At 37.5% G+C, this 12,105-nt stretch overlaps 1 protein-coding gene across 2 annotated transcripts in view; it reads right to left on the reverse strand.

The window, feature by feature from the left end:
- Positions 1 to 10,274, reverse strand: part of LPCAT2 (lysophosphatidylcholine acyltransferase 2) — an 81,411-nt gene extending 71,137 nt beyond the window's left edge. The window contains exons 1-4 of one of the 2 annotated variants that reach the window (XM_043980583.1): positions 9,999 to 10,274; positions 5,258 to 5,397; positions 3,184 to 3,401; positions 1,750 to 1,862 (exon numbers count right to left, since the gene is read on the reverse strand). In XM_043980583.1, coding sequence (XP_043836518.1) covers positions 1,750 to 1,862; positions 3,184 to 3,401; positions 5,258 to 5,397; positions 9,999 to 10,178 — 651 coding nt within the window. In that variant the 5' untranslated portion in view covers positions 10,179 to 10,274. Of the gene's footprint in view, positions 1 to 1,749; positions 1,863 to 3,183; positions 3,402 to 5,257; positions 5,398 to 9,901 lie in introns of both variants that reach the window. The other variant, XM_043980584.1, reaches the window with a different exon arrangement.
- Positions 10,275 to 12,105: the final 1,831 nt, after the last annotated feature.

Genomic DNA, 12,105 nt, shown 5'->3' on the forward strand with positions numbered 1-12,105 from the left:
ATTATTTTAAAATATAATAAGCATAGATTACATTAATTCAAAAAGTTCTTGCACAAACAAAAATCAATGTAGCTAGAATGAGAAGTAGTTAACTGGGAAAAATCTGTGCAACAAATATATCTGTTAAAGGTCTGAAAAACCATGGTATATAGGGAATCATATATTACAAATTTACAAGAAGAAAAGATATTCTCTACTGGATAAATGGTTAAAGGATATTAAGTGGCATCAATTAAAAGAATAAATGCAAGTTATTAACGACAATATGAAAAAACGCTCCAAATCACTAATAAGAAAATAAACATTAAATTATTCGGAGGTTTCACCTCACACCCATCAGATCTGTTGTTGTTGTTGAGTCATTTCAATCATGTCTGACTCGTCGTGACCCAATTTGAGTTTTTCTTGGCAATAGATATTGGAGTGGTTTGCCATTTCCTTCTCTGGATGATTTTAAAGATGATGGAACTGAAGAAAATAAGGTTAAATGACTTCCTAGAATAACACAGATAGTAAGTGTCTGAGGTTGGATTTGAATTCAGATTTTTCAGACTCTGGGCCAACTGCTCTATCCACTGTACTACCTAGCACCATTAGATCAGTAGATGTCAAAAGGTGAAAATGGTAAATGTTAATGGGGTTGTGAAAAGACAGATATACTAACGTACTGTTGCTAGAGTTTATACAGATTGAGCCACTCTGTCAAACAATTTGGAATTATGATTTTTAAAATGCTTTAAGTATACATACATGTACTTAAGCCCAGAGATGTAAGCACCAAGCATATACTCCAAAGACATCAAAGACAAAGGGAAAGGTACCATACACAAAAAAATATTAATAGCAGCAATTTTTGTAGTGGTGAAGAACTGGAAACAATAGACAAGTGTCCATCTATTAGAGAATGGCTGAACAAATTGTGGTATATGAGTGTGGTAGAATATTCTTGTGCCAAAAATATAATGAAAATGAAGAACTCAAAGATTTTTATGAAACAGATGGAGACTAAAGTAACAAAACCAGGATAACTTACATCAGAAGTGTCAAACTCAGGCAACTGACCACAGCAGCCACAAACTCCTGAGAGCTTCCCAAACCAGATTAAAATGGAAAATGTAATAAAAAAATAGTAAAAATATAATAAAACAGAGATAATGTTAATTATGGTTTTCTAAGTCAATATGCAGCCTGAAGGAATTCATTTATATTTGAGTTTGACACCACTGACTACACTGAAGACTACATAATTTTAAAATAACATTAAAAGACTTCTAATCAATATAGTAACCAATTGTGACGTCAGAAGAAAGATGATGAAGGAGGCAGCAGCACAGAAATGAGAATAAGGCATGCCTTTTCATAAAAAGTATATGTTGGGGGAAGCTAGGTGGCACAGTAGATAAAGCACCAGCCCTGGATTCAGGAGGACCTGAGTTCAAATCCGACCTCAGACACTTGACACTAGATGTGTGACCGTGGGCAAGTCACTTAACCCTCATTGCCCCACAAAAAAAGTGATATTTTCTTTTGTTTGAATGAACTCATTTTTTTACAAAAGAAGATTATATTTATTTTTGTTTGCTTTTTGATAGAAGAATCAGTAGAAAATGATAGTGATGTTTAAAAAATCAAAACATTTTTTAAATCTAATAAGTACATTAAGTATTCTTAAAGGCAAACAAATTCATAAATTAATAAATCTACAAACTCATACGAGGCAGGTACTAAAAAGAAGTAAATATATTTTACCTGTGGCCATTCCCCTCTTGAAGTGGCTCTCCTTCTTATTTCATTTATTGTGGTCTTCCGAGAATCAGGGTCTACACGGGACACCAGCACTGGCTGAACAGCTCGTAATACTCCTTTTAAAACAAGTTAAAAACCACAGATAATATTCATGGTTAAAAGGTAATAATCTAAGTGACAAATAATTCAAGCCAACAACAAGAAACAACAACAACAAAATACATGAACATTGTTTTAAGTCAACCTATCATAAGGAAGTTAGTGTTTTGTTTTTGGGGGGAAGAGGGTGATAGAAGCAAAGGAGCCTTCAAATTCTAAGACTTGGGGGTTCATTTCCAAGAGCAAAGTGGATATTTAAGCATAAAATTCTATTTAATTAGCTGGCCTGAGAGAAAGAAGGCAAAGAACACAAAAGTAGCAGATTCAATTTTTAATGACCACACAAAATGACTTTTTCTTACTTAATAATAAATTTAAATTAAATACTGAGATATACTATGAAAATTTCATATGTGAAAATGTGGATTTACAGTAAAGATTTCATATACATATTTTATAAGAATATCTCCATCAAACAAAAAGGAAAACATCTAGCATAGTACATAAATTGATTCATTTAGATAGGGAGCCTCTTCTATCAATTTGGATCAGTACCTTCTCAGTAATTTATAAGTTAAGCGATTTGCTCTTTGTCATACAGTTAGGATATCTCAGAGTGTAGACTTTAACTTAAATGTACCTGACACCCAGACCAGCTTTCTCATCTACCACATCACAAAGAAATAATCATCTTTATTATTTCTATAACAAAGAAGAAAGCACCAATAGCATTCCCCCAAAGCAATCTAAGCAATAACAAATGAGATGAAAACAGAGAACAGTTACTCAGAGACAGGTGCCTTAGGGAAAGACCACAACTCCTTATGGGAAAAGACATTTCACTGACTTCATTATTACATTTTATGGCAGGAAACAATTATTGGTTTCTGTCATCATTTAAAAAATACATATTGGCCTTTCAAGGAGGATTTTGTAGGCAATAATGAAGAAAGCATAAGCATTAAAAAAAGATTTCACACACCAGTTGAATCAATGGTCTCTGGCTCCTTCTCTTCATATCTTGAAAAGAAATTCATTCAAGACTATATTAACTATGTCATTGTCATGGAGCTCTTAATTTTGGCTTGTTTTGAAAATTATTTAACTCTACATGATAAATCAAGAATTCAAATTATTAAAAGTACAATAATATACTGGATCACATTTAAATGATGTACAGTACAACAGAAAAAACAGGCAAATATCATTTTTCAAAAATGTAATTTTCCAAAAATAATGTTTTAATTAAAAAGTTAACCAACAAATCATATAATACCTTCTAGTTTATAAACATGAACACAAAAGCATAAGTCACTTGTGTTACCTACAAATACTTACTGCCAATCAGTGGGACATATGCATTCTCAGTTCTTGATACAATAGATGGTAATCCAGCAACAACACATGCAATTCCATCAAAGAAGGTTGAGTGAGGAGCTACAATAAAAATCGGTGCTTCCATTGGACTTGCTATTTTTCCTTTCACTTTAACCATGAATCCCATTAAAAAAAACATAGCTCGACCCAGGAACTTCAGGGCTGGGTGAGTAAGTTTCCTTTAAAAAATGTTAAGAGAATATATTAGTTTTACTAGTTGATGGCAGCAGCAAGATGACTTTCATTCTCAAGTGTAGTAAGAAATTCAAAGCATCACACCACATCAAAACTAGGGATCAGGATTGGACCTGTAATTTCACAGGGAATTGGTCAAACTCTCTTCTACCAGTGTTCATCAGCACCTTCTCTGTAACTTAATGGCCTAAGAGAACCAAGAGACAGTTTGCAAAATTGGCCTTGGAGACCTTGGGTAAGTCATTTAGAGATCTTAGTACCCATGGCAATCGTCTAAACCTAGCAAAAATATACAAGGTGTGACTATAGAGTAACTAGACAGAATTTCTGGCAGAGCTCTTTTCTAAAATGCCTCAGAAAATAGTTTCCAAACAGGAGCTCTTAAAATGGTTTGAGTAGTATTATCTCCAAAAGTATCCACTTTAAGGGCAATACTCATTTGTTGTTCTAAATCTAACTTATGATATGCTTATTTAGTTTTTGGGGAAAAAAAATCAGTTTTATTAACAATTAGAAACACACCCAATTTCTGAGGTAGATAGACAAACTAGCAAGCCAAAAATATTTAATACACATCTTATTCAGCCAATGTGACTTTAAAAGATTTGTGGGAGATTTTAAAAATCAATTCAAGGGCAGCTAGGTGGCACAGTAAATAGAGCACCAGGCCCCGGAATCAGGAGGACCTGAGTTCCAATCCGAGCCTCAGACACTTGATACTTACCAGCTGTGTGACCCTGGGCAAGTCACTTAACCCTAATTGCCTCACCAAAAACAAACAAACAAAAAAATCAATTCTACCCTACTAGGACACAAAATTCACCACCAACACTTGAACCACTGAGGATATTCAGAAGAATGTGTCATAGATTCTGAATACAAGCACAAAGGAGGAGTTCCAAAAATCATAGAATCAAAATTTTAAAGAAAATTTTTGATCAGTGACACCATTACTTTGAAAGGTACACCACTTATGTATATGAATTATGTATATGTTCTGTCATGTTTCATTTTTTAAAAAATCAGAATGATTACCTTTTTGTCATACCTGCTATTAATGTAGTCTCTTAGAATTTATTAGCTGGAAGGGACATCTATCAAAAAGGATAGGGCTGGAAAAAATGGTAAACCATAACTGTTTCCTCCTCCCCTGATGTACTCATGCCATTCTGGAAACACAGCTCTCTACCTCAGTAAAACCATGGCAAAAAATCATGTGGAAAGAAAAATGAAAAAAATTTGGCTTTGAGAGAGAAACTAAAGTAAGTTAGAAAACTAAGGAAAGTTAGGATTCATGGCAATCAAAATAGCATTGTATATAATAATTTAATACTTTTAAAACCATTATCATGTTTTGGCAACAATTTAGAAAATTATTATATTGGGATATTTACTACAAAAAAGAGAGCTGCACTGTCTTTAATAAGACACATATTGCTACAAGGCATTAAGGCCAGATTAATTCTTTTCAAAAATAAAATAATGATAAAGGTGATGATGATAGCTAGTATTTCTATACTGCCTAGCATGTTCTAAGCACTTTACAAATATTATCTGATTTAATCTTCGCAACAACACTATGAGGTAGGTGCTATTATTATGCCCATTTTAAAATTGAGGAAACTGAAACAGAGGTTAAGTGACTTGCTTAGGGTCATGCAGCTAGTAAGCATGTGAAATTGGTGTTGAACTCAGGCCTTGCTGACTCCAAACTCAGCATTCTATCCACTAAACTATTTAGCTATCCATTTAGGCTTGGCATTTCAATAAAACTGGCACACTGACTAAGCTAAGGCAGGTTTTTTTAATCCTCAAGGATTTAGTCATAAATATTACTTACCTTCTCCAACCTATGATTGGATGTGTTAATTTTTCTGGTAAGCCTACTGTTGCAATTGCAGCAAATGGCCAAGCCATTATCAAAATCAATGCAACACATATGGCACGTATTGGAAGCAAAATACTTCCCAAAAGGAAAATCTGAAAGTGAAAATTGATAATAATGGATAAATACAAATTGTTTTTACTGCAAAACTGATTAAATTGTGCTATAAAATTGAAATGTGAAAAGGCTGTTACCTTAAAGAGAACTGCTATAATTTGAAATTATTTCTGTGTAATTTATTTGTTGCATTAAACCTGTGATTTCATTTGAATAAGGAATTTCCAAAGAGAAAACTCACTGTACTAATGAAGATCAACATCTTTTCTGCAAGTTACAATCATAGGGTTGCCTGGAGCACTTGCTCAGGGTAACAGGTTCCATATATGTAAAAGCTAGAACTTGAACCCAGACCTTTCTTAGCCCAGAAACTTTATTTTTTACTTTTATAAAATAGATTTTTATTCATATCTTTTATTTTTACATTATCTATATTTCGTATCTTCTTCCTCCTCCCCCCACCTCTCAAAGAGCCATCCTTTATGTTAAATAATTTTTGAGGATAAAAAGAATAATGTAGGAGAGAAAACAATCAGCAGAATTAGTAAATACATAAAAACACATGACATCAAAGGCTAAGTTATATGTCCGTAGATCCTCTAACTCTATGGAATATGTGGAGAGATAACCTCATATGTTTACTTTGGGGGCCAACCTTTTTCTTTCTAATTTTACACCATTCATTTTTTGTTTTGAGGTCTTTGATGTTTCCATTTACAAGGTTGTGGTTATTTTATATACTGGGTTGGTTTCTTGGGTTTTTTTTAACTGGCGCTTGAAGGAAACCAGGAAAGTCAGAAGATGAAGATGGGGAGGGAGAATAGTCCCAGAAGAGGTAACAACCAATCAAAATGCCCAAACTCTAGAAATAGGGAGTATCTTTTTGGAGGAATAACAAGGAGGCCAGTCAGTGTCACTGGATCATTGAGCACTTGGTGGGAAGTGTAGTGTCAGAAGAATGGAAAGGTGGGAGGGGCCTCTGAATGCAAAGGGCTCTGAATGCAAAACAAAGGATTTTATATTTTATCTTAGAGATGAAAAGGAGACACTGGAGTTTATTGAATAGGTCTGATCTGAGCTCTAGGAAGATTAATTTGATAGCTGAGTGGAAGATGGACTAGAGAGAGGAGAGACTTAAGCATGGGAGCCCAATCATTAGATGATTGTGATAGTCTAGGCATGAGGTAATAAGAGCCTGATTACAAATACTGCAAGACCATTAGTATTATTATCAGGCTTCGAGATTCATAAAGTGAATCTTTTAAGTATTCACAATACTTAATGGACCTGTGATTTCTTCCACAGGGTATAACAGCCAATAAGGCAGACCCACCCTTGCCTTCCCATCCTTGTGATTCTAGCCCATATCTCCCACTAAGTTTACTACAAGGAGTCCACCTAACATGATGAAGGCCTTCTTCATGTTTTTTTCATATTTTTGAATGTGACTAGCTCATTTAAAAAATTATATATTTCTTTAATGATATTCTTCACAGTTTCTTTTGTATAATTCCTTTCTTGTATTAAGGTTTGCTTGTGGCCACAACAGGTCAGTTCATTGCCCTTTGGGTGACCTTCATTCAGACTGGTACAGTCAAAAGAGCACTGGCTCTGGAACCTGAGTTCAAATCCATACCTTTGGTGACTGCTACCTGTGTGACCTTGGACAAATCACTTAGACTTCTTGGGCCTCAGTTTACTCATTTGTAAAGCTGGATTGGATTGGATTAAATGGCCTGTAATTTAGAAACTTCTAGCTCTAGATTGTCTCTTAAATTCCCCAGCTCAGTTAGGTGAAATTTTGCTGTCTGCTGCTAAGGCCCAGGCTTTCAGGACACTTGCTTAACTTTCCTCTAGTCTCCTCTCCCCTCCCCCTTCCTGGAATTATTTTATGTGCAGTCTTTTTTTCATTAGAATATAGGTTTCTTGAGGATAAACACTAACTTTATTACTAATCCACAGGGCCTCACACACTACCTAGTAATCCTTAATTAATACACTCTCCTGCATTTTTCTGCACCTTTGAGGGTTTTCTCTTCTTCCTTTCTCTCTTCCTCTCCCTCTCCCTTTCTCTCTCTCAAAGAATGCCATATTTTTGGAGACCACAGTCTTGTGTGTGACTTAAAGTCATATGTAATCCCTGGAAAAACATAGGTATTAAAAATAAGGGGCTTTGTTTCAGAAGAAATGTGGGGCAAATGATCATTTAAAAAAATTAAACTTTGCAATTTCCCAAAGGCAAGAAAGCCTTCTTGTTCTATTATGGGCACAACTCTTTGTCTATTTTCATTGTCTTCAAAATATGTATGCTGATGGGTAAATTCTAGAGATTACTCATATAAGTATATATAATAGCCTATATAATGGAATTTCCCATCCATTATTTTGTTTTCTCTGTATGTTCAGGCTACGGTGTTTGGGGTGATAATAGATCTAAGTCAAGAAGGTTCTGAGGTATCCTTGGGCTTAATGCAATCAGCCCACCATTATACATAAACATTACTATTCCGAAGACCTCCTCATACGTAAGGAATCCCTCTTTCACTTGTACTCAGTGACAGATCTCAACCTTGATGGTAATGGACACCATCAGAGAATGGAAATGGTACATTTATTAAGCACTTACTGGCAGTTTCCCACTACACTGAGTTTCTTGAAAGCAGGAACTATCTTTTAAACTTTGGATCCCTAACACTTAACACAGTGCCTTGCACACTTAATAAATGTTTACCGACTCATGGACAATGCTAGGTGCTGGGGCTCTAAGTACAAACAAGCAAGACAATCCTTGCTCTCAGGGAGCTTACATGCTGGTGGAGGAATATGACACAAATGGAAAAGACAAGACATAGATCTCTGTTTTATGCTATGCATGACATTAGTGATCCAGAGGGTCATCAAACATGGTTATCTCTGTTGAATTTTTCAAATATAATTGTACAAATGTTGGCACATCCTGTTGAAGGAGAGATTTTAAGGCATTCTGACAAATTAAATGTTTTTTATTGTCAAAAATATATCCACAGTGGGATTTTTTAAATTCTCTGTATCTTTAAAGGGATTGTACAATGGTAAAAACGTACTCTGCTGTAGAAGATGGTCTTTCTTCCTTTCCAATACTCTCAATAAGGATGACCTCTATGTATGTGCAGATTATTCTCAAAAATTCATATATGTGTGTCTGTATGCGTATGCTCATATATATAAATGGGAAAGCAGGCATATAGATTATTAATTGATGTTCTCTAGATTGCAAGTAGTTATAAACTCAAGATTTTGTTCCATGTCTCTGGGATCTTCCCCCTCCTAAATTTAACTTCCTGAGAACTAATTCTTCAAAGCCTTATAAATGATACCTTTGTGTCATACATAGGCACACATATAACATAAATGACAAATATGACAAAATTTTAACAATTGAAAATGATGCCATTAATGTGCCTGAAGAACTAATATTACAATATTGAAATGATGACCACTGTGTTTTTAAAATATTTCCTGTTAAGTATAAAAAGAAAAAAAAATTCCATTTGCCAGCTATAAATTTGCAAAGAAAAAAAAAACTTTCAAAACCACATTTTTATCATCGTCTTCTTCCTCCCTTCATAACACTTGTCTGCACTGCCCTCCAAAACATCTAAATGATATGGAATGACTACCTAGATGAACACCTCTGCAATTTTTCACCAAAACAAAGTCATTCATTGCAGAATCCAGTTTCCATGCTCCATTTGTATTGATAAATAATAGTTAAATTACTATGCGTGACCTAGACCAAAGTATTATTTAAGGGAAGAAAAAAAAAATGCTGTCATTTGTGGATGCAGAACCAACAGTACAAATAGAGATTACATAGGCCTATCTTTTCCTGGGATCAGCCAAATTTACCAAAGAGGAAGTCCAGGGTGTGTAACTGCGAAAAGCTGCATTAAAAAAAAAGTGAAGAAAAGGAAACTATCAAATACTTAACTATGCATCCATGGCATAGTAAACACAAGAAATACTATTGTTTTCTGAGTTGGGGGGGGTGGGTAATCAGGCACCATTCACCTTTAAATACAATCTACTAAATTGTGTTGTATGTCTTGCCTACCTAGTCTTTCCAAATACAGGTCCTGGTTCACTTACCACATTCACCTTCCTTTTCAATAAGTCTATAAACATTTGTGTAATGCCTCTGATGCTGAGAACACAAATACAAATTTTCATAGATTTATGCTCAGGTTCCTTGACACAGACTGATAACCCCAAATTCTACTGCAAAATCTTACCATGTCACCATTAAAAACTTCCAACAGCTTGCTAGTCACTATCCTCCCTAAATAGGACCTGTCATAAAACTTCTACCATCTCCCCATGGGACAACTCAACACCTCCATCCCAGTTTAAAAAAAAAAAAGCCCCTCAGGCTCCTCCCTTGTCATAGACGCACCTTTAGCATAGTTAAAGATTGACCATCCTCCACCCACCCTCCCCACATGCACTTGATCACATATTTGCACCCTGATCACATCATAGACCTTCCCTGGTCCTAGAACCTACCTCCCACAAAGCCCAGGCCCTCCTTCTTCTCTTCCTCCCTCTCTTCCCACCTTTCGTTCTCTGTCCTCCAGAGCCCTCTTCAGCCCCTCCCTCTCACCAGGACTCGGCTGCAGGCGCTAATCCGCGTATCCTGCACAAATGGGTTGGGCACGGGCGGCGGGAAGAAGGATGCTTGGCGGGGCACCATTGGCGGCCGCAAGCCGGGTGCCCCCGCGTCCGTGACCCCTGCTCCGGGCAAGGTCGCCGCCACCGCGGCAGCCTCCGCGCACCCGCTCATGCCGAGCCGGCGCAACCTTCTTCACTCTCCCAGACTTGTCAAAACCGGAGCTATGGACGCTCCTCCAGGCCCCCACTGAGCAGGCCGACAGGTCCCCTCCCTACCTTGCCTTGCCCCGCCCCTCCCCGCCCGGCCCCACCCAGCATTTACTCCACCTTCTCCCATAGACTCAGGCGAAATCCTTCCTGCCCAGACTTCCTGGCCTTCCCCTGCTTGGCCCCGCCTCTTTCAGTGCCCCCGCCCCCTGAGCTCCAGCATCTACCTTTTTCTGCCGTGGAAGGTTGATTATGAAGGATAACAATAATTACACATTTCCTCTCAAAACATCCTTCCTCACAAAGAATATTCCTTAGAAAACGTCTGCTGTAAGGTAGGTGATGCACCTGCCGTTATCCCTATTTTGCAGAAGAGGAAACAGGCTCAGAGAAACTTTGTGATTTGTCCATAATCATACAGCCCAAGTGTCAGATTCAGGATTCAAATACAGTTTTCTCGATTCCAAGCCCAGTAGTTGAGGGATCGTAAACTTTAAAGTTGGAAAACCCCATTTAGCGCAGCCTCCCAGGGTCAAGACAGGAAAAGCAACTATCTCAAAATCACACATCTAATAACAAAAGCAAAATTTGAAAACTGAGATCACCTAAGTCCAAGTTCAGAACTCTTCCACTGTGATACTTAAGAGGATCCCGTGATCTCATTTCCACCAACACAGACTGAAACCCCTCCAAGCTATAGTAGATATTCCAGGTTAGTTGCTGTGGCCAAAAAAAAAATATTCATTTGATGCTTCACTCTCCAGTGATAACACACTCCACCCAACTTAGTGAGACTAGCCTTCAGACAGTATATATGCAAGCCAGATTGGCCTATGGTCACAGCTTTTCCCACATGGTAGAACCTCCAAGGGCTGAGTATCACTGAGCATCTTTGGGACCCCCTTAAGGCATTAGAGGGCTTCAGTGGAGAATTGATTGTCATTACCATCTAATCCTATTTATAATGTGTTAAGGTTTACAGAGCAATTTCTTCACATTAACCCATATACTTTTTTTTTCTTTTAGTGAGGCAATTGGGGTTAAGTGACTTGCCCAGGGCCACACAGCTAGTAAGTATTAAGTGTCTGAGGCCGGATTTGAACTCAGATACTCCTGACTTCCAGGGCCAGTGCTCTATCCACTGTGCCACCTAGCTGCCCCACCCATATACTTTTTTTTCCACCTTTACAAATAAGAAAACTGAAACGCAGATCCAAAGTAGCCTAAGGTCACAGGAACAGGAATTGTCTTGGTTTTGGTTTTTGTTTGTTCTTGGTTTTGTTTTTGGTTTTTTGAGGGGCAATGAGGGTTAAGTGACTTGCCCAGGGTCACGCAGCTAGTGTCGAGTGACTGAAGCTGGATTTGAACTCAGGTCTTCCTGAATCTAAGACCAGTGCTTTATCTACTGTGACACCTAGCTGCCCCTGGACTAGGAATTGTCAAAACTAGAACTGAAACTTCAAGTCCTTCCAAATCCAAGACCTGGGCTTTTTCTCCACATGAACTCCCTATTGTCCCTCCAACCTTCAAAGGGGCTTTGTAAGGCTCTCTGCCTTTTTTGTACACATATCCATTCATCTTCCATCATTTCCTGGGAAACTGTGGTGATTTGAACAGAGAGGACTGTGGAGTGAGGTACAAGGGAGCTGAGTGCCCTGAAGCCAGAAGCTGGAGAAGAAGGTGGCTGAGGAGGAAGGATACCCCATAGACCAGACTATGCAGTTCCTCTTTAGGTCCCCTTGGCCCAGCCAACAATAGTTGTTTTGCTTCTAGCTTCAAACTCCCTTTCCTTCCCCAGTGTAACCTTTTCCCAGGCAACCTGAAGCTCTCCATAGCTTCTGCAGACTGGTTTTAACCTTTGTGTAAGAGGAATGGAGTGAAGGCTGCAGGGG

Source organism: Dromiciops gliroides, chromosome 2 (assembly GCF_019393635.1).
Source record: "Dromiciops gliroides isolate mDroGli1 chromosome 2, mDroGli1.pri, whole genome shotgun sequence".
Lineage (NCBI taxonomy): Eukaryota > Metazoa > Chordata > Mammalia > Microbiotheria > Microbiotheriidae > Dromiciops > Dromiciops gliroides.